The sequence below is a fragment of the Elaeis guineensis genome, chromosome 9, assembly GCF_000442705.2.
Source record: "Elaeis guineensis isolate ETL-2024a chromosome 9, EG11, whole genome shotgun sequence".
Lineage (NCBI taxonomy): Eukaryota > Viridiplantae > Streptophyta > Magnoliopsida > Arecales > Arecaceae > Elaeis > Elaeis guineensis.
The window spans coordinates 30,081,423-30,109,164 of record NC_026001.2 but is presented as its reverse complement, the minus strand read 5'-3'; the positions used below and the strand labels follow the sequence as shown (position 1 = coordinate 30,109,164).

General features: G+C 41.1%; 1 protein-coding gene across 1 annotated transcript; it reads left to right on the top strand.

Moving 5' to 3' along the window:
* On the top strand, positions 1–27,742 carry LOC140851711 (plant intracellular Ras-group-related LRR protein 3-like). Its single transcript, XM_073243762.1, has 3 exons — positions 1–924; positions 26,439–26,605; positions 26,693–27,742. Exons 1-3 carry the CDS (start codon positions 169–171, stop codon positions 27,333–27,335), a joined length of 1,566 nt encoding a protein of 521 aa, XP_073099863.1. The 5' UTR covers positions 1–168; the 3' UTR covers positions 27,336–27,742.

Below are 27,742 nucleotides of genomic sequence, written 5' to 3'. Positions count from 1 at the left end.
GCGGTGTTCTTGGCGATCCATCTATACCGGCGGTTCTCGAGTTTCCTCGGTCTATGCTGCCAACCGCAGACAGACTACACTGTTCCCACTTACATATCCATCTACCCTCCTCACTTCGTCGCTGATTCCATCAGCTTTCTTCTCCGCCTGCGTCCGTCTCCTTCCGAGATGGATCCAAACCCTAAAGCCTTCCCCATCCTCTCCTACGTCATGTCCCGCCTCCCTTCCATCGTCGGCCGCCGATCCCAGAGCCCCCTCGAGCCCGACATCGAGCAGCCCCCCGTCGACGACTCCGGCCGCCACAGCGATGCGGTGGAGCTCGTCGAGCGCATGCCCTGCCTCAACAACCCTGAGCTCCTCGCCGCCATGGCTGCAGCCGTCTCCGACGTCGCCAAGACCCGCTCCGTCCTCCAGACCCTCGGGGAGCGCCCCGACCACGAGGCCGTCGACGACGCCCGCGCCCGGATCGCCGAGATCGAGGCCACCCTAGCCCGGGAGCTCGAGGAGATCGTCCGCGCGCCGCGGCCGGATGAGGTGGACCGGCTCCAGTGGCGCGCGGAGCAGGCGGAGAGGGAGAAAGAGTGCCGGGCCCGCGCCGAGCGGGAGCGGCGCGCGTACAGGGCTGTAATTCAGCTCGACGAGATGCACGAGGCGTACGAGAATTTGCTCAAGGAGGCCGAGGAGCGGCTGGTGAAGATTTACCGATCGGTGGAGGCTGTTGGCAGTGGCGACGAGGGCAGCAGCGTTCCTGTTGGGCAGGAGGACGAGCCGGTGAACGAGGAGGTGATCAGGATCTTGCAAGAAGCGTCGGAGAAGTGCCTGGATAGGGTGGACCTGTCGGACCGCCAACTGAGGTACCTTCCAGAGGCATTCGGGAAGCTGCGTGGATTGGTCTCTCTTAACCTCTCCAGCAACCAGTTAGAGGTTTGTAGCGATCTTCTTCTCACGAGCTTCCATACTTGATATATTATCTCCTTTTGCTGGAGGGTTCATGGTCGATGGCTATTTTTTTGGTTGTGTAGTGTTATGTTGAGCATTTATTTGGTATTCCATAAAGGGTTGTCTTTGAAAAGTTTGAATTTGCTGTCATAGCATCCTGGAGCATGAAGGCTTGGTGTTCTGTGGTTATGATCATCCCTTTTGGTTTCATGAATTGATGATTGTTATCATTTTGTTGCCATGAGCTCCTAGTAGCATGTGTTTATCAAGAATAATAAACCCATTCTTGCTAAGAAGTAAATTGCAAATTCCTCAACATGCTCAAATTGATGCTGTATTATCTCATTCGTGGTTGAGGCTCCTCTTCTTTTGTGTGCTTTATTCATATCGAGCATGTGCTTTTGTAGGTTTAGTTTATAAGTTTTTCCCAACACCCCTCTTGATTCTTAAGAACACTCCTACTGTAGGCTGCTATGGTTAAAATTAGTTCGTAGACATTAATCATCTCTTAGGCCTTCTTCGGTTGCAAGATAGCAAATGAGGGGTTAGAACACCTATTCATGTGTATCCCTTCAAGTTCTGTTATTCATTAGATAAATTAATTTATGTTTGGTTGCGTCAAACACTGTTCCATGTAGGGATTATGGGATAACTTTAAAAATCTGTTTGGTTGCATGGAGCTGGGGTAAGGGGATCTAAGTCCTTTCTATAGAAATGGACAAGATTCCCCCTTGCTGCCTCTTGAATTTGGTTGTGGAGCAATCATGTTACCATGAGACCCTTCTCCCATGAAATGGCATCCGAAACAGGCCTAACCAAGCTTTGCAGAAGTAACCAAATTGCCTAAATGCAATCAATTACAAATCTTAATTACTTGTAGGTCATGTATGTAATACAAGTGCAAACTCACCGTGATATTTATTTTTTAAATTTTTTTTGAATGTTAACAATGATATTAAAAAAACAAACTCACCACAATCCTTTTTTTAAAATGTTAGCTAGAATAACGTGATATAGGTTGGCATGTTCATGGAATCAAGGACAAAGAAGATATGTACAATGTTGGGTGAATGATATGGTAAGACTTAGGATGGTAGGTTGATTAGTAGATTGTGCGGTTGCTCATCCTAAAGGGATAAGCTGGCCTAGCACCAAGGACTGTTGAACCAGAACCAGATCCCATGTCGGTTGGTCGATAGTATGGTTCGGTATGTGTCCGTATCGATTTGTGCCGGACCGAACCGACAAGGCAAAGAAGGGGAGAGGGAGAAGAGAGAAAGGGTGAGAGGGGGGGATAGAAGGAAAGGGAGAGGAAGAGAGGACCTTTGGTAGCCGTCGGAGTCCATCCAAGCTCTTGCCGAGTTTGATAAGGATAGAGAGGGAGAAGAAGAGGGAGGGAGAGATGTTTATCGGGTTATCAGAGACACTCAGAGGCCTCTAGATAAACGGCGATGCCATCGCGATCTCTCCAACGGTCAGTGAGCCAGCTGTTAGATGTGTGCCCTAGAAACCAGATTAGCTGACAAATGTACACTTTCTGGGGTACAATTTTGTAATTGAATTTTGAAATTAATAAAATTTGGGTTACTTTTCCATTCATGATTATGTGTATTTTTATTGTGTCCATGAATCATCTGAGGAATTAATAGATAATGACACGTATTCTCAAAGAGTTGAGAATTTGAGGCACGTGTCATTAGTGGTTAATTCCTAAATTGCTTCCAATCATAGGATCATTATGGGGATGATGATTGATCCAAACAGATTGGTGCATATATTGCTTCCTTCGGATAGATGAGTCTCGAGTCTGCAGTGTAGGGATACTGGAGTGAAAGTGTAAGTGGTTATTAGAGAACAACTGGTATTGAGCGTGACCAACACGAGAAGTCACTAGGATGGCTATCCACTTGTCAGTGACTTACTCATAGCTGCAGTGGTACAGATAGTTCTTTGACCTGAGGTGCCTCGACTGTTTATAGTGGGGTTGCTGTAATTTGACTGCACAATCATTTAGTTACCTAGCCATTTAGAAGCTTGCAGTGTATGTTGGTTACAGTAGGTTTATTGTAGGAATAGAGTGTGCATCAAGATGGGATCTGTCGATTATGATAGACAGAGAGAGGTCCTATATGGTTCATGAGATTGAATCTTAAAATTCATGACCATGGTAGGTGAGTGATGGAAAAGAGTTTTCATATGAACTCGAGTCGATTGAATCCGACATATGATGGATGAATGGATTTGACGAGTTATCCTTGACCTGCATTCTGTCGAAACTCACGACAGAAGAATCGGATATACGGTAACTGCACCTAGAGGTTCAAAATTTTTATTCTGTTGGGTTGTCACTATATATTGCTAGGTGTTACTGGTAGATTGTGAGATTCATCGGACATCATCTTGATGATCGATGACCCTCGAAGGATAGAATTGAAATTGTTCTGATCCATCGAAAAGAGTTTTGATGATATTATGATAAAGATCACGATATATCTCATTATCAGACAGAACAGAATCTATGAGGTCACACACAAAAGAGGTTCTTGTCTGATTAGATGGCTGATTAACGATTATGAATCATTGATAGATAAAATCGTCAATTTGATTGATGATTAACCCTTTGCAAAAGTTGCAATAATATAATTTGCTAATGATTAGTGAATTATAAGAGGATTAATTAGTAATTGGATTACTAATTATCTCAATTTGATTGAGTAGTAAAGTTTGGATCAAGTCTAATTGAATGGGATTCAGTTTGACTTAAATCGATTTAAGTCCGATTACAAGGGAGATTAGTTCCTGATTTGATCAGGATTTGACTCAATTAATTCCTGATCTGATTAGGATTTAATTAAGGGATTTGGTTCTTAATTTGATTAGGTTTATTATCCTTTTGAGTCTAACCAAATCTGATTTGGTTTGGAACTAAATTAGAAACTAATCTAGAATCCATGGGAGATTGGACTCTCCCTTGCGCCACCCCACTATTGGATGCCATTTTTCTTAATGCTATTTTGGTTTGTGCGTGAAGTTTCTTCATACAAATCTGATGATTGTGGCCTCCTATTCTCCACGGGTGGATAAGGATGGAAGTTAGTTCAAGATTGAATTCAAATTCGATTTGAATTCAAGTTTGAACTTGATTTGTTTCCTTATTAGATAAGGATAATTCTTATCCCTTTTTGGATGCCAACCATAAGAAGCTTTTCTTTTGGCGTTAGATATGATCCCTTTTCACCGTGAGAAAATAAACCACGAGCTTCTTAGCATAAGAATTATTGTGGCATGGGTTTTAGGATGGTGGCATCCTTCTTGGCATGTAGAAACTCTAGGTTTTTAGGGTTTGGGCATTGGGGTTTTGGGAAGAGAGAAGGGTTCTCAAATATCTTCCACCACCTTTTCTTCTTCCTAGAGTCTTCTTCTCCGGAGGAGTCCAAGAGATCTGAAGAAGGTGACGGATCTACCATCAAGAGGAGTCTTCTGCAAGGAAGCTAGCACCCCGATGAAGACGGAGCTTTCGATCGGATAAAGGATCTCGTGTGGATATCTGTGGAGGCCGAATGTGTGTGTGGCTCGACGAGGATATCATCAAGCTATCCGGATCATCAATCACGGTAGATTGCTACCCGTGCAAAGATATCGAGATCTGATCTTGATTTGTACTTAGATTAAATCTGATTTAATTTTTGTATTATAAGCATGTGAACGATCCTGTTAGGAGTAGATTAGATCTACTTAAAGTATGCTAGATAGATTAAATTTGTTTAATCTATATTTGATTTTAATTCCGCTGCATAAATGAATTTTAGATGTTAAAATTCTGCATACTATAAATTTTGCATGCATGTCATCGGATGTGCGACATCCTTCACCAGCATCGAGGGAGGCCAAGAGCGGTCGAGTTCGGAGGAGGGTGGAGGCCCTCCTCCAATTTGAAACAAGAGTTCTGTTGGATTTTAAGTATTTTACATTCAGATTTTAAAATAATTTTGAATTTAAACAGCGGAAGACAAGATTAAATCAGATTTAATTCTACGCATATATTGATTTAAATCAAATACTTATAGATCTAGTTTATATGATGATAAATAAGATATAAAACATCTAATTTCATAAAATAAAATTAATTTGTGATTAGATCACATACCTGAATCGCAGAACTCGAATTCAGATCTGTAGATGCCTTCAGGTTCTGATGTAACCGCGCATGTATTTGACCTCTACGGGTATCCATATGAGGCTTGATTTGATCGGAGGCTTTTTGTTCTCCTCGGGATGCTAGTTCCCTTGCAGAGAATGCTTCTTCGATGGTTGAATAGGATCTCTTTCAATCTCCAGGATAATCTCAAGAAGGAAGAAGACAAGGTGTAGGAAGGAGAAGACACAAGAGAGGAAGAACCCTTCTCTTTTCCCTTGCTCTCTAAAACCTCACGCCCCAAGAGGAGTCACGCCCCCAATAGCCCATGCCCCAATCCTTTCAGATGTCCCTCTCCACACCCCATAACCCCTATTTATAGGTGGCATCCAAGGGTGAAAGGATCAGGGTTTGACAGGATCAAAATCTAAGTCCTACTGAAGGTCCAAAACTTAAGTTGATTCAAAACCAACTTTGACCAAATCAAACCTGATTTGATTCTTATCCAAAAGAGGGGATAAGAGTGGGCATGTGAGGGGCTTGGGATGATCTTATCCCATGCCAAAAATCACGTTGGCGTGGGCTTAGGTGGTGCAAGAAGAGGGTGGCATAGTGGAGAGAGAATCTTAGTCCAACTGGGATTCCTTTTAGGTGTAGTTTTAAATCTGATTTAAATATATTTTAATCCTAATCAACTTAGGATTAGGTAGCACCCAAATCAAGCTAATTCCTGGTCTAATTAGGAACACAATTAAATCTGGATTAAATCTTAATCTTATTAGGAAATTGATTCAATCAAATACTAGTCAAAATAGGAATTGTTCTCCTTATGTAATTGGGTTATCTCATAAATCAATTAGGCTTGATCTAATCAAATCTAAATCAATCTAAATTGAATCTAATTCAATTAGATCTAATTTGAACCTCATAGCTCAATCAGATTGAGCCAGACAGCAATCTAATTACCAATTGATCCTCCTACAATTCACTAACATTTAGTGAATCTTTCGATTGCAACGTTTGCATTATCAATCATATTGATAATTAATTTTCATTATGATTTTCAATCGTAACTCAACCATTTGATCACTCAAGAACTTTTTTTGTGTATGACCCCATAGGTTCCAATCTGTCTGATAGTGAGATATATCATGATCTCCATTATAATATCATTGAAATTTTTTTCAATAGGTTAGAACTATTCTAACTCACACACATTAAAGATCATCAATCTAGAATGATCCTAGTGGGTTTTCCCAATCCACTAGTGACGTCTAGAAGCATGTGGTTTCAATCCAGAAGAATAGAAAATAGAACCACTAGGTGTAGTTACCGTGTGATTCAATTCCTCTATCATGAGTTCCGACAGGATGGAGGTTATGGAAATTCATCAAACTCCTTCATTTGTTATATGAAAAATTTGATTATCTCAAGTCCAGATGTGATACTCATGGAAACTCTTTTCCATTAATCATCTTGCATGTCCACAGACTATGGACTTAACTTTTCAAATCTCATAGGACTACTCCTTATCTACTAAGATCGATAAATCTCATCTAAGTGTGCATTCTACTTCTACAGTGAATCTACTGTAGCCAACGTCCACTACAAGGATCCATATGGCTAGGGATCATATTTATGTGTAGTCAAATTACAGCAACCCTACTGTGAGCAACCGAGGCACCGCAGGTTAAAGAACTATTTAACAACTACAGCATCGAGCGGATCACTGACGAGTGAGTAGACATCCATGTAATCTCTCGTATGGTCACGCTCAGTACTTTATTTTTCCTGAATAAAGAGGTGTAATGATTGTTATTGAAATCTACAAGAGACCATATTGTGTTGTTTGTCATGTGGCCTCTATTCAATTGTATTTGTTTCGATTTGTTAGCCCATAATTCTACAAGTAAGTTAGGAAGGCTCAATAGATTAAATAGATTTTATGGCTATTTCTCACTTGACGTCAACCTCCTAGAAATTAGTGCCAAATTCCAAGACAAGGCAAATCTAGGAAAGAGAGGAGCTCAGCAATAAACTCATTTGGCTAGTTGGCAGGTAGGAAGATTTGCCTTGTTGGTTGCTATTTAATTTTTTAAGTAAGAAGCAACCATTAAAATTGTCCTATTCTTGGAAAGAGTTGAGATGGAGGAGAAAATTCGTAAACTGCTGATGCAGTAAGATGTCTTCATCTCAAAAGTAACAATAAGCCAAAGAGACACATCTAAAGCAACCTCACAGAAGGCTATATTTATAAGGAAGCTTGAATGAGATGGGGTCAGATGGCGTATGTGATTTGATAATAAGGTTCTTGACTGTTTGGTCCTAAAATTGTCCTTTTAAGAAGTCAGAAAGGATTGTCTAAATGATGTTAAGCAAGGACAAAGGGACTTCATAATTTCTGAATAGGCATTGGAAGTCTGGAAGAGTCATTGCTTTTTTTTAATTCTTATATTTTATTTTTTGGCATTGTTGCCTAAGAAAGGTGGTATAGGGGTGAAAGATTGTTAGTCTCTGCTTGATCTAGCCTTTTAAGACCATGATAAAGGCTTTAAATGTTGTTTAAAGGAGGACCTTAAGGTGGTAGGTCGGCATCCTTTAGCATCAGCAGACTTTGTAGGGTTGAGATATTTTCTTTATCATGTGCAAATTATGGAAGCAAAATAACTCTTAAAGGATTGAGATATGGAAAGGGATTCTGTAAAGTGGAGGTCTATGGAAGAGTGGGTTTTCATTGCATTTCATGCTAAAACATCTCAGGTTATGATGATTACAAATCATGTTTTATTCTTTTCTACCCTTATTTATTTCATTTTGTTCACCAACAACCCATAAGTACTTTAAAAGCTCCAGGGTTTGAGATATCAGAGTCACTAATGTCATTTTAATGTTGTTATTGAAGCATTTAGTAGGCATGAGAATAAAGGGTAATGTGTTGGGCTGTAATATGGTAACATGATAGATATTGATGTCGCATCCATTTTGCACCTTTGTTAATAATGAGATTTTGTTTTGTGAGGATTCAAAGGAATACAATATGGTAACCTCACTAGTAGGTTGGCTCTTAAGTGTGCTCGCAGCCCCTTTTTTTGAGGAATATATGATAGTGAAGTTGAATGTTGATTGTAATAGGAACCGAGATGGAAGGTGTTAATGAGCATGGAGAGGTAGATATGGGGTTGCCACTTGCATTTTGTAAAGGGAAATGGAATAAAATAAATGAAGAAGAGAATCTTTGGGAAATCAGATGTTTTTGATATTTACTGAAGTGTCATTGTTGATATGATTTTTCGGATAATGTTAGTCTAAAAGAAATAAGCACATCTTGCACTAAATTTGATAGATGGAATCTATTTGGTAAAACTGAAGGACATGTTAGTATATTTAGGGGAAAATTTACCTGTACTCTCATGTCTCTATCTAGAGATTACCTGGCCTTCTCATTTGGTGTGCCTATGTTCTTCTGATGGCAAAGTATGACATGTGGTGCTGGCGCCAGTCTTATTTATGCCCTTTGATGCAGACACTTAACACACACTTGCTGTCTTGCTTGGAATGATACACAAGTTTGTCAAAACATCTGCATTTTCTTAAAAATAGTTTTTGCTTAGTATATGAAAATCCTATGTTATAATTATCCTAAATAGATGTGTTGATTGTTGTTTTAAATTTAGATTGCATGGTTTCTGCTTTAGTCTATTTAATCATAAAAACTCTGAAGGTTTGGGACATGCTTTTCTTGAACTTCAAATCGGTTAATATGGACTGGTTGGTGAGGTCTGTTTTATCTTGCGATCTGATTCTATGTAATTTTTTTAAGAGAGTTCTGTGGTTTTATTGAATGCCCATTTTTTTGTACAAGGAAACTTTATGTAGGGTAATATACCTGTTTTCGAAATTCCCTAGAAACTTGTAGCAGCACCTGCTTCTTAAGTGCTCGCTTAAAGAGTTTCTAAAATGTTCCCTTCTCTGCCCCTGAACCTGTTCCTGAACGTGCTCCTGAATGATAGTCCTGATACTAGCAACTAAGATCCATGTAGCTGGCACTACAAACCCAGTATACCTTTAGATTATTTCCTTTTAAAGAGTTCTGATCAAACTCAAGTGATTATATAATTGCCAGATACTTCTATCATTTGGATAACATGCAGTAGCTTGTTTCTCTTTTGAAGGTCCTGATAGGTTTCAAAGTAGAGGAACTGAGGATGTCAGATGGCTGGTTACTCCCTTTAGTTCTATGATTAGTTTCCTGTTATGAAATCCTAGAAGGTTTTTCAAAGAAAAGGGAGTCCAACTACTTCATGTCATTAGAGCTTCTAGTTGCTTTTCAGGTGTTAGTTTAACCTGATTTAGAAATATATTTAGGGTAGGAAAACTAGTGGATTAGGTCTCTTTAGAAGGGATTACTAGTTGGCTGTTTTGGTGGTGAATAATTCTGTATGCAGGTTATATTACTAAAAGAAATAAAGGCAAAAGGCCTTTCTTTTCCTTATCTTTTTCTTCTTCCTTCTACCTCCCATTCTCCTTGTTCTTCATCTTCTTTCTTCGCTTTCTTCTCTTTGATCTATATTTATCTTCATTGCTGTGATAAAATTCTGCAATAGTGCAGCAGATTCATTTGAAATCAAAAGGTTTTCAAATTCAAATCATCTTAACAAAAACTGAAAGCAGGAATTTTCTTCAGATTAATCAATGCTCAAAGAAAATCAGCTGCCACTTGTGCAGCCTACAAAACATCTCCAAGTCTAAGGACGTCTATATTTTTCTTACATACTGATAATACAGCATCCATACTCCATAACCCTTGGGCATTTGATTCAGTACTGTGGAGTCTCATGTACATATTTAATAGACCTGTTCATCAAGTTTATTTGCTTGCATTGGATGACTGGTTGTATTACAGGTAAATCTGCTGCCTTGTATTTGTTGTCTATTATACTCATCTCTAATTTATCAAATAGTCCAAAAGAGAAAAAGATCTAATGGAAATTTTATATACTTCATCTTGTTCTATGTGAAAATGTGTTGCATTGTCATTTATTTGCATCATGCTTATTTTGATTGTCAGTGCAAAGAGGGTCCATCTCTTCTTGCATGGTTTGACTAGTAAAATAAAATATTTGACCCTAAAAATAAAGTTGATCCATGTTCTGTGGCGGGGAAGGACTTAGCTGATGCTCAGCATTTCTATGTTTAACTTATTGCTATCTAAGTAATGCTGTGCTTGGATTCTATCCTTAGATAAGGACTTGTTTAGTATCATTTCCTTTATCTTTTTTATTTTAAAAAAGTGGTATTCAAGGGATAAGAAAATCGTTTGGCTGGCTTGTTTCTGTTTCTAAAAATTACTTTTTATATTTATTGAATTTTTGGAATTGATTTTTATGTTGGTAGGTTTTGAAAATAAACATAACATGATAGTCTTCATGGTCATTGCCATTGGAACCACCTTCTACACTGCACTATCAACAACACAGCTGCTGCCACTATTGCTAACATCAAGGCAATGGCCTAGGTTGCTACAATCACTAGGACCACCAACAACATGACTCCAATGAAATTGCCGTTGGTGCCACCACTGCTATTGCTACCATTGTGATTCCCACCTACAAGCGCTACTCCCCTCCACTGCTGTCATTCCTACCATGGCCACTATTTTATTTGCTAGTTTCTGCCACAACCATTGTAACCACCGCAACAACTGCCATTTGCCACATGAAATGATAATCTATTCTGACTATAAAAAATGTTACTGTCTTCAAACTATTCTGACAAAGGAAACGAAAAACTAAAAAACAGAAAAAACAATGCCAAACACAACCTCTATATGATTTAGAATCAATAGGATTTTCAAGCTTATTGCACTGTTAAAAGAAAATTTCTTCCATAAAAGTTTAAGAATATCTAGATCATGTTTTAGTTTCTTATATGTTATGGAACTTCTTAGGCAGATGAAATCATATCCAGAATGAAGATGGAGAACAAGATTGGTTCCTAATGAAGAAGGCATAAATTGAAAATGGGCATTTTGTTAGTCTTAAAAGACAAAGAATACGGGATCAATGAAACCAAATATTCATGGAGAAAGTAGGGAACTTAAAACCTTACCCTTTTGCATTTATTATTGATGCATTAATTGCTGATATTCAAGGGTCTTGGGTGCAAACTTTTTATGGCTGTAGTAGTAAGAGTTTGCTTGGATGCTAAAGTTAAATTATATATGGAGGTTACACAAAATTGTGGTTCAAGATAAACTTGACCAAGTAGTGCATATGGAGAGCAATTTAATAGAAATATTGTCAGAAACAAGTTTGCTGTTGAAGGGACTAGTATTTCTGAGTTGATAGAGTGATAGATGAAAGTTTCATATTGGATCAAAATAGAGTTTGAGTTCCTATGCAATTGCGAGATATATCCAAGATTTGTTGTGAAACCAAATATATCAAACAAAATTAGAATGATGATGGGTGGTGGAGAGGACCCAAGGACATAAAATGATCAAAGCACAAACATGAAGGTTTTTTATATAAATTAGTGCAATAAAAGATGGTTAGAAGTAGTACTGGTAACGGACAAAGTAGCATAATATTGTTGGAATGTTTTGGATATTTGCGGTGTAGCCTTTTAGAAGTTAATCTATGATTTAAACTGATGGATAAAGCCATTGATGGATAGACACGGTTTTGAGAATCAGATTTAGAGATGTGTCCAAGTGTTTGACTCAATAAAAGGAGAAAAGCAAGAAAAGTGAATATATAGAAAAAATAGCTAAAATTATATAATATTGTAATGTTAGAAAAATGATATTTGTGAAGGTTTTCCAATAGAGATTGATCCAAGTTACTTGGATGTAGGACATGGTTGTCATGTATCCAAGTATCCTGAACTACCAACATGGCAATCTTGAAAAACTAGAATACATGGACATGATTATACAATAATACATATATAGAGAGGTTGACTAGGATTCAGTCAAGTTAGTGATTGGAGGATGGGGGTCCAACATCAATGATCTGAGCAGTTGGATGTGATCTAATACCTCTAAATTGGATGCATGCCAAAAATTATGTGATTTGTAAACGTCTAGTTTATGCATCAAGTGACTCAAAAATGGATAATTTAAATAAATATAGAACAATACGTGCTTTTTGACCACTTGATGCTGAGGCTAAATCACATAATTTTTGATGTGTAGTTGTTTAGAGGTAGTAGATTACATCCTATGACTTGGATCTTCGATGTTAGATCCTCATCCTCTAGTCATGATCAGACTGGATTTGAGTGGAGATCCACTTGACCGAATCCTAAGCAACCTCTCCCTCTTTATATATATATATATATATGGTCATGTCCACATATTCCAATTTTTTGAGGTTGCCATGCAGGCAATTGACATGTTGAGTTTGATGTTGTTTGAACGAAAATTTCCTATGGCATGGGGTCTGATGCACTGGCATGAAGAAATAATTTGATACATATAGAAGGAAAGAGAAGTAGAGATAGATTGAAAATCATGTAGGACTACCAGCGGGACATCTTGGGGGACATCGGGATAGAGTATCATCCTATGTGTCAGGACAGGGCTGTCTTGCTAGCGTCCCAGCATCCCGATTGGGATGTTTTGAGACATCCTCTGTTCCAAGTATTAAAACGAGGTGGGATGGCAGTATGTCTCATTTCATAGAAAAATTGGGATAGTCTCGTCCCATGGGATTTAAAACTAATAAAGAAGGACCTAATATTGCTCCATCTTTCTGAAAGTGTGGCCTTAAATAGAGAAAAATGGAGGAAAAGGATTTATGGCCCTAGGTAGTCTAAGATTAGGACTTAGTTGAGCTAAGTTGAGGGATCACTTGTTTAAATACTCTCCAGAATAAGTTTTAACCCAGAATCCATTCTCTTTATAGAATTTCAACATATTGGTGACTCTATGAGCTAATGGGTAAGGTGCCTTCAAAGAAGCCTAGCAATTAATAAAGTTGCCACATCAGCTAAAAGTTGTATGGGATGAGACAAAGCTGTTTGATTTTTGGATGGAGATAGAAGTACATTGACTTTTCAATGGTTTGTTCCTCTCTAAAATGTAACTCTTGGAGTTGCAAAGCCATTGTTCAACATCCCTGAGGTCATTTGGAGGCAGCTAGAGAGAATGTTGCAGTCGAATTGAGAGCGAAAAGAACAGGGCTATAGGATGAGGTAGAGGTCGGAGGGGGCCAAGGAAGCTATTGTTAGTAAGAGAAAGGATTGGAGGAAGGGACACAAGGAAGGCCGTTGAGGCTATAGGGAAGGGTGCTAGAGGTAGTAGAGACTATGGGGAAGTGTAAGATGAATCATGGGGATGGTGGTCAAGTCATTCTCTTTTTGGCTTACCCATGAGGGGTGGCATCTGCCATGCCTCCGAAAGAGGCTATGGGGAAGTGTAAGATGAATCATGGGGATGGTGGTCAAGTCATTCTCTTTTTGGCTTACCCATGAGGGGTGGCATCTGCCATGCCTCCGAAAGCAATTACTACGATGGTATCCTCCAACATGGATTTGAACACAATTAGGCCTAATACCTTGTTGTTTAGATGCTTGGGAGGTTACCATGAATGGTGATTGGAGTTACCAGTATAAAAAGGAATTCTGGGAGGAAAAGGAGAGTTGCCACCTTCTCTCACTCTTTTCTAAGTAGATAGGCTGAAGCTATTCTTCTCTATGAGCCTTTGATTTCTTTTCTTATGTTTGATTAGTGGGGTGGTTGTGGGAGAAAAAAGCACCATCATGGAATTGGTAGGGCAGTCACTTTTTCTTGGAGACTGCGAGTCTTTGTTTGCGACCAGGAGGGAAGAGAGGGTTGAGACAAGGAGCCTACAGGTTCCGAGCACTATTGGATCTTCTGAAGTTGAAGAAAGCTTCAAAATCATGTATTTGAATTAGGTAAAGAAGGGAGAATAGGGGCAGCATAACAAGAGAAAGTGGATGGGATGCAGTAGGAGCCTTTTCCTCAATTTAAGGAAGAGAGCTTGATAGTTATTAGCTATCACATAGAGAATAAAGAGATTAACATCATGCTCTGCCCATGGTCTTTGGCTGATGTGCAGGCCTATTAATTGCCACTTTTTTCAGACACACCAAAACTGGTGGCTCACAAGATAGCTATCGTGGCAAGATCATATGAAGGAATTGGTCTCTTGAGTTCAGACCTTAAACTAGAGAGAATCCAATCTTTTCAAATATGTATGTTTCTCGTTCAAACCTCCCAATTAGTTTAATCAGAGTTTTTCGTACCAGCCTGAACCAGTCGGTACGGGACGTACCGAATCGAATCGGCAGGGAACCGGTTCGATTTACCCCCTTTTTTGGGTAAATCAACCAAATTGCACCGAACTGAGCGATTTAGTATGGTTCGCTGCCGAACCGCTCAAAATCGAGTGGTTTTGCTCGGTTCTACTCGGTTCGGCTCGGTTCGCATGTAAATCAAGCCGTACCGACATCAGCATGTGGGGAGGGGGAAGTGGGAGGTGGGGGGCCCGGGGGGATGGTTTTTGTTTGCCTTTGTGGGGTTGGCGTGAACTGAGCCGTATCGACATCAGCATTGGGGGGAGTGGGGGGTGGAGGGGGCGGGGGGGTAGTTTTTGTCTGCCTTTGTAGGGTTGGGCTACCAATAATTTGGTAGCCTTAGCCTGAGAGCCGAGAAGTCCGAGAGCAAACTCTCAGCTTCTTAGACTTCGACGATGGGTGCGAATGAAGCCCAACAAAAAGAGAAAAAATTTAGAAAAAAATTCACAACTTCTTTGACGGAGCGACAAATTTCGATCGAAAATAAGGTAATCCTTCGTTCTGTCACTAAATATTTTATTTTTCATCTTTTTTTTTGGCAACAACTGCTAAAAAGTAGAAAAATAAGAAAAAATCATATCAAAATTTATGATTTTGGTATGATTTCATGTTGGATGGATGTCTGGCCAGGACACCACCTCCTAGGACCTTTTCAGTACCACGCAATGCAGCAGGAAGAAAGAAGAAATAAAACAGTAACAATCAAAATACGTGGATTAGCTACAAAGGGGCTCGCCTTCACGGGATATGCAAACTTCACTATGAAAAAAAAATTTACAAGAGATCTCACTCTCAATCCTTATACACCCAATTTCTCCCTCACAGAAAGTTCTTTCTCACCAAAGCTCTCTCTCTTGGAAGATCCTCCTGAACTCCTGAAGCGACTGCTGTCCGCTGTCCAAGAGCCTTGCTCCTCTCAGCTTCGCGTGCTCTCTCTTCTTGGGTTCACGGCTTTCCATGCGAAACTGTCCGCGTCCGCGTCCCGCGTCCATAGGTCACCAAGCACGGGTCCTCTCTCATGAAAAACCAAGCCACACAAGCCTTCTGTTCGCTATCAGCCCCTTTTAAAGGGCTAAAATCTGAGTTTGATTAGGTTTAGGAGTCCTAATCAAGCCCAATTAAGACCACTGATCGTCGGATCGAGACCCAGATCAACCCACGCCGTCCGATCGCACTTCGGTCTACGGAATAGTGTCGTGGACCACGAGAAATGCATGGGAAACGCCCACGCGGTCCGCCATGGACCTCTCGATCCACGGTGGACCGGGATCTAGGCTCCCAGCGTGGTGCGCTGGGATGGGCCAGCCCGCGTGTGGGCCTAGGCCGCGCCCGTGCAGGTGTGCCTGGGCCTGGGCCGCGCCCCACGCGCCCAGGCCTGGGCTGGCCCATGCACCAGTGTGCTCGGGCCTAGGTTGGGCCCGCTCGTTGGGCCGTGCCCTGTGCACGCCCAGCCCGCGTGCTGGCCGTGGGCGGTGCGCGGCTGCGTCGCCACCGCTCCGTCGGCCCGCTGTAGGCCGTCGGCGGTCCTCCATCATCTCAAGTTTCGTGCCGACTTCAAAAGCTTGTATCTCCTCCGTTCGAGCTCCGTTTGAGGTGATCTTAATCTCGTTGGACTTCATTTTTCATTACGGACCTCACTGTAGGCTCAATATGGATCGAATCTCGAAGCGTTAAATCCTAACAATCTCCACCTCGATTCGATATTCAGCCTCCTAACTCTGAGATCTTCTGGATCTCCTCGCCCCCATGCTCTGGGACAATCGCTTGCTGATCATGGATGGACAAACATGAGAGTCAAGTCAGGCCGTTCGATCTCATCTCCATCGTATGCTGTGCTCCTCCTGACCTAAGATCTACTCGGGGCATCATCCTGCATCAATAGGAATCTCACCTTGCGACGTCGCCTTTCTTCCTCTTGAGTTTCTTGTCTCGTGTCCGATCCACCTCCATCTGGAGCTCCACCTCGCTCTGGGCTCCACCTGACTCCTGAAGCTCCACCTCGCACTGGGCTCTCTCTCAAGTAATAATGCCCTCTGCTCTCCTTCTTCCCCTCCAGCACAATCTTATCGCCGCGTAGCACCCTCAGGATTTCTCCACCAGCTACCGTCTTGTAGCCTCTCGAATTCAGTCTGCTAAGTGAGATAAGATTCTGTCTGAAATCGGATATGTATCAGACCTCTTTCAATCTCCTTACTGCACCATCATATGTCCTCCAGCTGACCGTCCCGATGCCTTTGATTGCACAGCTCGATCCGTTTGGCAGATATACAATGTCCTCACTATTCTTCAGGGAGTCAAACTGCTCCTCTCTGTAATATACATGATTGGTGCATGCAGAATCTAATATTTACTGCTGGAAAGAAGTAGGTACCTTGTCAGATATCTCCAGGACATCTCCATCTGAATCGCTGTCGGCCATAGCTACAGTAGCCACCATCCGATTTTTGAGTTGAGGGCAATTTCTAGCTAGATGCCCCCAACTCCTCACACCGGTAACATCTGGTTTTGCTCAAGTCCCTTCTGGACTTGGACCGTCCTCGTCGCGATCTCTTATCGCTCCGTCTACCGTCTCCTGCTCCTCCAGAAGCCACCAAAGCTGAGCTACCGCCACCTGAGCTCGAAGCTGGATTTTTCCTCCTGAGAATTTCATTCTGGAGTATCGTCGCGATGAACTTGTCTATCTTGATGGTGCTCTTCCCCACTAGAAGAGCAATCACCAAGGACTCATACGAAGGGGGAAGCGACGTTCGCAAAACCAGTGTCTTGGTCTTCTTCTCACCATTCTTGCCAACGCTAAAGAGGTCGGTGAGGATCTTTTGAAAGTGGCTTAGATGCTCCTGCACGTTGTCCCTCAGTCATCCGTAGTTGGTAGAACTATCTCAGAGGAAAAGAGTATTGGTGAGAGATTTCGTCGTGTATAACTCTTCGAGCTTCGACCACAGCATCGTCGGAGAAGTCTCGCTCAGCACATGGATCACCACCTCATTTGTTAGGTACATACGGATGGTACTCACCGCCTGCATCTGTAGCCGTTTTCAATCCCGCACCTCCATTATGGTTGGCTTCTTCTCGCACAAGAGAGCATCGATCAGCCCCTGTTGGATGAGCACATCTTTCACCCTTGCCTGCCATAAGGAAAAATTGCTCTTCCCATCAAATTTGTTGATCTCTATCTTGATTGTTCATGTCTTTTCTATCTTCAGTCTTGTGCACCACCGCTGCAATCTGCATCCTTGTACCGTCTCGCTTTGATACCACTTGTTTGGTGGATGTCTGGCTAGGACACCACCTCCTAGGATCTTTTCAGTATCATGCGATGCAGCAGGAAGAAAGAAGAAATAAAACAGTAACAACCAAAATACGTGGATCAGCCACAAAAGGGCTCGCCTCCATGGGACATGCAAACTTCACTATGAAAAAGAAATTTTATAAAAGATTTCACTCTCAACCTTTGTACACTCAATTTTTCCCTCACAGAAAGTTCTCCCTCACCAAAGCTCTCTCTTTTGGAAGATCCCGCTGAACCCTTAAAGCGATCGCTGTCCGCTATCCAAAAGTCCTGCTCCTCTCAGCATCGCGTGCTCTCTCTCTTCCTGGGTTCACGGCTTTCCATGCGAAATCATCCGCGTCTGCATCCTGCATCCACAGGTCACCAAGCACGGGTCCTCTCCCGTGAAAAGCCAAGCCACACAAGCCTTCTGTTCGCTATCAGCCCCTTTTAAAGGGCTAAAACTTGAGTTTAATTAGGTTTAGGAGTCCTAATCAAGCCCAATTAAGACCACTGATCGTCGGATCGAGATCTAGATTAACCCACACCGTTCGATCACACTTCGATCCATGGAATAGTACCGTGGACCACGAGAAATGCGTGGGAAATGCCCACGCGGTTTGCTATAGACCTCCCGATCCATGGTGGACTGGGATTTAGGCTCCCAGTGCGGCGCACTGGGCTGGGCCAGCCCGCGCGTGGGCCTGGGCCGCGCCCACGCGGGCGCTCCTGGGCCTGGGTCGTGCCCCGCACTCCCAGGCCTGGGCCGGCCCATTCGCCCGGGCTCGGGCTGGGCCCGTCCGCTGGGCCGCGCCCTGCGCGCGCCTAGCCCGAGCGCTGGTCGCGCCTGGGCCGCGCATCGTCGCACGCGGCCGTGCCGCTGCCGCTCCGTCGGCCCGTTGTCGGCCGCCGGCGGTCCTCCGCTGCTTCGAATTTTGTGCCGACTTCAAAAGCTCGTATCTTCTCCGTTCGAGCTCCATTTGAGGTGATCTTGATCTCGTTGGACTCCGTTTTTCGTTGCGGACCTCGCTGTAGGCTCAATGTGGACCGAATCTCGAAGCATTAAATCCTAACATTTCATTATATATTGTAATTCATTAGACGATCTACATGATGACAGTAAAATCATTAATTTTCGTTAATTATTTTTTAAATAATATATTTTAAAAATATAAAAAAATTAAATTTAAAAAATATGAAATCAAAAAATTATTAAACTATCTTATTTTGTTAAACTTGCAGAAATGAGTAAGGAGAAGGATCCACAATGTAGCGTGACATTGGTTGGGAGCATGGTGAGATGCTTTCAGCTCGGCATCATTGGAGATGCAAATGGTGCGGCACAGAGTTTAAGGGAGGAGAGGTGACTAGATTGAAGATGTATTTAGCTGGTGGTTATCGGGATGTGGTCATATATCGAAAATGCCCATAGGAGGTTCGATAACTTATGAAGAAGTACTTCGTTGATCAGAAAGCAGCGAAAGAGAGGGCAAAGGAGAAGAGCGCAAAGGTGGACCGTTGAGCTAGAGAGCCACCTTCTTATCATTTCAGAGAGTCAGAGGAGGCCTCTGCTCCATATAATGAGAAGGCACAGATTAAGGCTGTCATTCAGACAAGTCTGAATGATCAGCACAGACTGGAAGAGATGATCAGATATAGAGACTGATTTGGATCGTCATTCTATGAATCAGGATCCGGCTCTACGACCACTAGAGAGTCTGAGTTCAGGAGGATCACCTCTGTCAGGGAGCCAGTCAGTCGAGACAGGAGGGATATTTCATTGATGCTGGGGTTTTTAACAGTAGGAGGAGATCTGACAGAGATTCCAGTTGGAGCCATCTTTCATGATTTAGATCCACATGCTTTTTCTAGTAAGGATCCAAAACAGTAGAGGATTGACACTATACTGAAAAAGGATAAGAAGAAGAATATGTGGTGAGCTATTGGATCATGATTTTATTTTAGGCATATTCCAGCAAATGCAACGGGCAATACTTGTTATCGATCTGCCATTTCAATCATACAGGCTGTCGGCCTCAGTGTAGTTCCCCCAATATCCAGAGATATCCATGGTCAGCTTCTTGACAGTAATAAAGAAGAGTCGGAGAGATGGATCTCTTCTTATAAGAGTAAATGGTTCATATACAAACTAACGGTGATGTGTGATGGTTGCACCGATCCTATTAGATGGAGTATCATAAATTTCTTGACATATTGTGATGGAAAAATATTTTTTCATAATCAATTAATGCTTCAGATAGGGTGCACGACGCTGCATACATTCTTCGACTAATGGAGGAGGTGACTGATTCAGTTGGAGAGTAAAATATCATGCAGGTCATCACAGATAATGGGCTGCAATATAAGGCCGCTGGCGAGTTGCTGATGGAGCAGCGATCGTATATTTACTGGATACTATGTGCTGCACATTGCATTGACCTCATGTTGAGGATATGGGGAAGCTTCGTAGAGTGCAATAGGTAGTGGTTACAGCCCAATTTATTACTAAATTTATCTACAATCATACATGGATGCTATCATTGATGCGGAAATATATTGGGAGAGAGATCTTGAGACGGATGTCATATGATTTGTTACAAACTACATAACACTTGATAGCTTTCTGCAGAAGAAAATAGTCTTGTGTCAGATATTTGTCAATATCGAATGGCAGGAGAGTAGATATGCAAGGACCGACACTGAGGAAAGTCATGCGGAGAATTTGATGATCAGTTATTCATTCTGGCAATGGATTGATAAGATAGTGAAGGTTATCAAGTCATTATATGAGATGCTTCGTGCCGTGGACAGCGAGAGATACCTCTAGATGGACTTTCTATATCACATGATGGAGAGGATAAAGCAACAGATCAGTGAGATATATTCCAAACATGTTCGAAAATACATCAACATTATTGAGTGCCGCTAGGACTATCAGATGGGTAGAAATTTGCATCTAGTCAGTAAGTATGAATTTAAGAATCATCTGAAAATTTTTCTTTTTTTGTACTAGTGTAAGTTAATCATTTGTGTAATTTATTTTCAGCTTATTATTTGAATCCGAGGTTCTAGTACAGCATATCCGGGATAAATATGGATAATGAGTTTCTCATTGCTTTCCGTAATATTATATATAAGATGATGCCCAATTTTGAAATCACATTTATGTATCTGCAAGAGGTACGTTAGATCAATTAAGGTGCGATCATTTAACTTAATAATATATTTGTTATGAAAATAAATATATTTTTCACAGACAAAATAGTTTGGAGAGCGGACAGATAGTTTTGGAGTCTCATCGGCTGTCGTAAGTAAAAAAAAGAATCCAGGTAAATTACATATCAACAGTTAGGACTTGTTGATATTACATGCCTAGTAATATTATAAAATTTGATATGTAATTTTGTTTAATTTTCTGACAGCTGAATGATGGATCCATTTAGGACATTCCGCACCAAATTTGAAAAATGTGGTCATCCGTATTTTTTTTCAAACGTTCTCTAGTGGGTGTGAGCGTAATTAATCGATTTTTATCCTTATCCACAGCAAACAGAAATTGTCTGACACAAAAGTGCCTCAGCGATCTTGTTTATATGGACTATAATTTGAGATTGAGACTAAAATGTGTCTAGAATGAAGTACAGTTGAAGTATATGGATCCGATGATAGATGATTATGCCGGTGATGATGAGGATTTGATGATTGGATGGCTTGCAGATCAGCAGTAGGAGTCAGAATTTGATGAGTCGGGATCCCTTCCACTATCAGCCAGTGTGATAGCTAGAAAGATCAGGATGGATCCAGGGCCATTGGCAGATAGAAATGTTCTACAAAGTTTCAGCTGATCAGCCATAGTCTGAGGGATCACAAGGGAGTTATTCATCATGTGACTCCATGTTTGAATCATCCAACCAGATGTTTGAGTGAGAAACGCTAAGACGAGGTCGGTCACAGAGGGGCATTGAAGGAGTTCGAAAAGGCAAAGAAAAAGGAACGGCGGTTGCAGTACCCTCGAGAGTGTAGGAGTCAGTTGATTTAGATTCAGAGACCAGCGGCAGTGAGAGTGATGGTAGCAGTCATAGATCAGATGATCAGGGAGAGACTAAAGGATACGAGATCACTATTCATGAGATACAGCCGCAGGATGGTATTCGATTTACCGATGAGTTTCAATTTATACATACCACACAAGTTAGGGACCACGGTGGATGACCTAATAGATCCCGTGAGGAGATGATCTCATATAAGCGATGGCCTCCTAGAAGTCGTCCGGCACTTGATATAGCTGCAGATGACCTTGCATATGGAGTAGGATTCATGGATGTATTTGGATCACTTTGTACTATGGATCCTATCATCTACAGACAGCTTATGATCCATATAGATATGGTGTATCTGAGATATCGGCTTTCAGTGGCTACTATCCTATGTAGTCTGGAGCATCTTATGGATTGGATTTTGCTACTGACATATTTGGATGGACCTCTCCACTGCCATACCATATCTTGAGGATACCTCTCAGAGTCAGATGGGCGAGAGATTTGATATATCTTAGAGGATACCTTATGGGATGAATATTCAAGATTATAGTGCTACTTGGTTAGAAGGATGAACTGATATTCCCCCAAAGTATGTGGATGATCCAGATATTTACGAGCAACATAGACATTCGACGAGATATTAGATCAGCAAAGATCCTGATGTTAGCATATTATTTTTTATAATTTGCACTTTAGATATATTTATTGCATTATTTTCGTCTTTTAGACTTCTTTTTATTTTTTGGATGGTAGAATTGTTATATGACTTAAATAAATATTAATTTGGATATAAAGTAATATAAAAAGTAATAATTTTTTAAAAATCAAATTCAACAAAAAAAATCAAAAAAAAAGGTTGGTGTAATGACACACGATATGGTACAGTATGTGGTACCATACTGTACCACGCCAGAACCAGTACGGGGCTCGGTATCGGTTCCGGAATCCTTACCAATTAAAAAAAAAATTACTTTTAATACCTTGGTTGTTAACCATTCTCTACAAAGACTAAAATCTCAATTTTAACATTACTAAATTGGGTTCAATCCATTGTTGAAATAGTCCAACTCTCTACCTATTTGCTAAAGATTCAACTTGAAAAGAGAAACTATAAATGTCAACATGTTTGACATGTATGCGATTATGATACATATCTGATGTAGATAGTAGGAGTTAGATGTGAGTGTCCATGATGTAACGCAGGATAAGGCTTGTGTTTCATCTTCATAATTATTTTGATTGCTTGATGACAAATGTCATCGCTGCAGTTCACAAATTAGTTTGAAATTCACTATTTGACTTACTTTTCTGGTAGTAAGTGGCTGAAAAATGTTCATATCCACTTCTACTCTAGGAGTTTAAATTATAAATTTTCTAAGATTAATTCCTTACTATCATGTTTGTCACACTTTCATAATGTAGGGCCTGTTTGGATGTCCAAGGATCCTATCTGTGGAATAGGATCCAAATCTTATTAGTTTTAGTTTAGAACATTGTCGATAGGGAGGAGTTGAGCAAGGGATTAGGGTGGCCTGTTGATGTCAAATCTGTATCTTTTGGGATAGGGAAAATCACCTTAGGAATGGAATGTATAATTGCTGAAAAATCGGAATGCAGAATAACCTAACTACATTCTCTCCAACTACTTTGTTGCTTTATATGAGATCGCTGTCATTGAGCCTTATGACCTGGATACTAGCTTCCAATATCTATGTAGAACCTTAGACTAAGATTTTCAAAATCGGTACCAGACACTATTCCAGTCGGCCGGCGGCATGAATCGGTACGGACTTGTACCGAACCAGTGCAAACTGACAAAGGGAGGAAAGGACGAACCGGGGAGGAGGAAAAAAGAGAAAGAGAGGAAAAGAGAGGAAGAGAAAGAGAGAGAAGGGGAGGGAAGCAGATTGAGGCGGTGGAGATGCAGTCGGTGGCCACTGGAGGGTTGCACGGGCCCTCGGAGGGCCATAGTGGCCACTGTGGCTCTGCATCATCCGTGGGAGAAAAGAGAGAAGAGAGAGGGGGGAGGAAAAGAAAAGGATTAAGGGGGGTTCGATGGAGAGGCCGTCGGAGGGCCTCCGACTTGCTGTCATGGCCATTAGGTGGCGTACATACCACCTATGGCTCCATAATCGCCCCTGTTTCATAGACTTTTTTTAGAAAGCCCGGCAACAGTGAAGCTAGGAAATCTATTGCCAGCTTTACTGTTTCTGGGTTTTTTTTAAAAAATGTTGAATAGTGAAGTCGGCGTTGAAATAGTAAAGCCGGCAAATCCATTGCTGGCTTCACTATTTCTTGGTCTGTTTTAAGTAAAGCTGACAAACCCACTGTCGGCTTCACTATTCATCATCATTTTTAAAAAAACACGACACGAAGAATAGGGGCGGTCGTCCCTGTTCCACGGCCACGGCTATATACATGCATTTTTTGCCACTCGGTGGCCATGGCGGCCACCCAGTGGCGCCGGAGATCCCTCTCCACCGCCATCCCCACCGTCCGGTAGCATCCCTCTTCTCTCTCTCTCTCGAGGTTAAAGCCTCTATCGAGTGACACCGAGCGTGGATGTGTCCGGGGCCTTCCGACGGCCTCGACGGGCCAGCGCTGCCCTCCAGTGGTGTCATTCGGCGTTTCCCTCCCCTCCTCTCTTTCTTCCTCTCTTTTCCTATCTTTCTCTCTTGGTGCCGGCATGTGCCGCTTTCCAAGTCGGAACCATCCCGGTTTTCCGCTGGTCCGGTTCGACACGTCTTGAACCGCTCGGTTTAGGATGGTTCTGAAAACCATGCCTTAGACTTTTGGTTTGTGTTTAGCTATTTACGATAATCTTAGTTAAAAATGTAACCATAAAGATCCATCCATGTTAGCATTGTATGTTCTTCATCACCATTCCTACCAAGGGGCTTTCTGAAAGTCATACAATTCTTTTATATGCTGCCATTTGTCTTCCCTTGCTCCTTTTCCATATTCTTCCACACAAGGATGAGTAATGTCTCTTGGCCACGACCTCTTGCTTATATTTAATACAATCAGTTTTGGTTTCTTCATTACATAATGCTCAGTAGGTGCTTGTAATCTCTTTACCATTCTTACAACCTTATTGTTGTTGTTCAGGCATCAACCTTGATATTGCATGTAATGCATACCTAAGTGATGTACTCCTTTTAGATTGTCTGACAATCTATCCTCAACAACTTTGTTTTGTGTGTTATAAAGCTTAGGTATCAAAGGTGAGCAAGGTTATAAGACACTCTAGGATGACCTGTTGCACATCATTGAACCGAATATAGGTGCACTAGTTCTTTCCTCACCATGTCTCTGTTAATTTCTACAAAAGATCCAAGATCATGAAAATGATTAAATTGTAGTCCTTATGAGACATTATCATCATCTCTAATCTTATTGAAATCGCATTTGTGCTCTCTTTTACATTTGGACTATGAACCTCCATAACTTTAAATTTCTATCTTCTCATTAATAATTTTTCAATGTATAGTAGCAACTTCTGTATAAATGGTTGATCTATGTAATAGCTGACCTTTGGTTTAGGACCATCACAGTTGGATGCTAGTGCTTTTTTAAACCAAATATTTAAGGGATGCTATCTTGGGCGTGCTGGCCGGTGGCCTGCAAAGCAGCATGGGCATGGTAAGTGCTGTGTCATAAAGCAGCATGGACAAGGCAAGTGTTATGCTATACCTTGCCAAGACAAAAACATCAAAAGAGGACTTAAGACAAAAACATCAAAAAAGGACTCATTTAAACATGCTTTTTGATTAAAATTGAAAAAATTGATTGAATTTATAATTATGCCATCTGACCTAGTGCTAGTGTTGGAATTAGTTGGAGAGGATACAGTCGGCCAGCACATACTTGCATGGGCCAGGCCTTGAAGTCTTGCTTCTAATAACATTTCCTAGTTCCATCTGATTTTCATTGGTGAATTGATATGTAGACTTTGGTGGTTCAATTTTTGTGAGATATGATTTCTGCAATATTGCAAGGCCAGATGCATCAATATGGTATTTAGATGTTTATTTTCACTGGGATATGATTAATCCTTGTTATGGTTGATTGAAATTTCCTTTTAATGGCTGAATTATTTTATGTAATACAATTAATTTTTCAGCATATATGGTGAATCTTCAAGTTTTTTTGATTGTCTTACTTGCTGTTATACTAGATGTTGAGCCACTATTAACTTATATTTGTAGCAAATGCAATACATACATTATCACTGTAAAAGGGCTGTCATGTTAGGATCATGGTGGTCAGCTGGAAATACAACGGATTTTTGGACTTGCAGTGTTTCTTTTTGGAATAGCTACTCTTGATTATACCATCATCTTTATTGCTGTGATAATCATTTCTGAATGCCAAATGCCTTTCCATATGGTACTATTGCTGTAAGGAGTTGTAAAAACTGTCATGCAGCAATGTAACTCATAAAATTTAATTAAAAAATGCTCTAAAAAGAAAATAAAGCCTCAAAATGGACTGTCATGACCAGTTTGATGGTTGATGGTAGTTGCCTGCAGCATAGTTTACATTTTACGCATATTGGAGTTGCAAAATCCTTATGCTATAACGTTTATTGGACCCTTTGAGCTAATCAGTGGTAGGTCAGAAGTCATACCATATGGCAAATTTGCTAGCAACGTGAGAATTGATCTAGGTGAATCCATATTCTCTGCTGTTTAAAACTTACATGCCATCTAAATCTTTTGTGGTTGCACTGTAGATCATTCCAGATGCCATAGCAGGGCTCGAATATCTAGAGGAACTCTGTCTTTCTTCCAACCTTCTGGTCTCATTGCCTGATTCCATTGGACTGCTGTCTAATCTTAAGGTTTTAGATGTATCAGGTAACAAGCTCAAGGCATTGCCAGATAGCATTTCGAGGTGCAGGTACTGCCATCTCTAAACTCTCTTTTATATGTAAAATTACTGGCACTGTTTTGTGGGCAGACATCTGACTGTAAATATATTATCCAGATCCCTGGTCGAGCTGGATGCAAGCTACAATGAACTCACTTATCTGCCAACTAACATTGGCTATGAGCTAGTTAATCTGGAAAAGCTTTGGATCCACCTGAATAAGATTCGCTCTCTTCCCACATCTGTTTGTGAGATGAGATCGTTGCGCCTTCTGGATGTGCACTTTAATGAACTTCGGGGACTGCCTTATGCTATAGGGAAATTGACAAATCTTGAAACTCTAAACATAAGCAGCAACTTCAGCGATCTGCAAGAGCTGCCTCCCACATTTGGTGATCTGATCAACCTCAGGGAACTTGATCTCAGCAACAATCAGATCCATGCACTGCCAGATACATTTGGTCGTCTAGATAAACTGACTAAGCTTAACTTGGACCAGAACCCACTGATTATTCCACCAGCAGACATTGTGAACGAAGGTGTGGAAGCAGTCAAGGAATACATGGCAAAGAGATGGGTTGACATTTTACTAGAGGAAGAGAAAAAGAGCGTGTCTCAAGAAAACACACCTCGAGCTGGTTGGCTGACACGGAGCACTTCATGGTTGAGTGATGTGGTTTCTGGAGTTTCTGGAAGTGTTGCAGATTATCTGGGTACTAAAGAGAAAAACAGAGATCCAATTCTTGATCAGCAGTTGTGATTTCATTTTCATGCAGCCTTGGTATGGTTAGTTTCATTAGCATGTACAGTTTTTTTGATCACTGCAATACTGGGAATTAGATGCCCATCTCAGAAACTGTGGCATTCTGGTTTTAGGTTTAGCATCCATGTGTTCTTTGAAGATAAGTGCAACAAATACCCTGCATGGAATCCATGTTTTGTGTTTTCTGGAATCTGCTATGTATATGTTGTCGTCTCTTTTTCCTTGTTTTCTCGAATTAGTAGTCTTGCATTAAACCTATGAAAACAACCGTAGAACTGTAAGAAAGTGCAGGGCACTGAAAGGATACTTGAAGGGGAACTTCAGTGAATCTCTTGTGCTTTTATTCCCTCCCGCTGCTCTTTTAAGTGGTATTGGATTAATACACCTTTTTATTGTTGGAGTTA

What these genes read in the sequence shown, in the direction of transcription:
- LOC140851711 (XM_073243762.1), top strand. Translation starts at nt 169, where the DNA reads ATGGATCCAAACCCTAAAGCCTTCCCCATCCTCTCCTACGTCATGTCC. An exon ending in TCTCCAGCAACCAGTTAGAG is followed by an intron (nt 925 to 26,438) that starts GTTTGTAGCGAT and finishes GTTGCACTGTAG; the next exon opens with ATCATTCCAGATGCCATAGC. An exon ending in GATAGCATTTCGAGGTGCAG is followed by an intron (nt 26,606 to 26,692) that starts GTACTGCCATCT and finishes TATATTATCCAG; the next exon opens with ATCCCTGGTCGAGCTGGATG.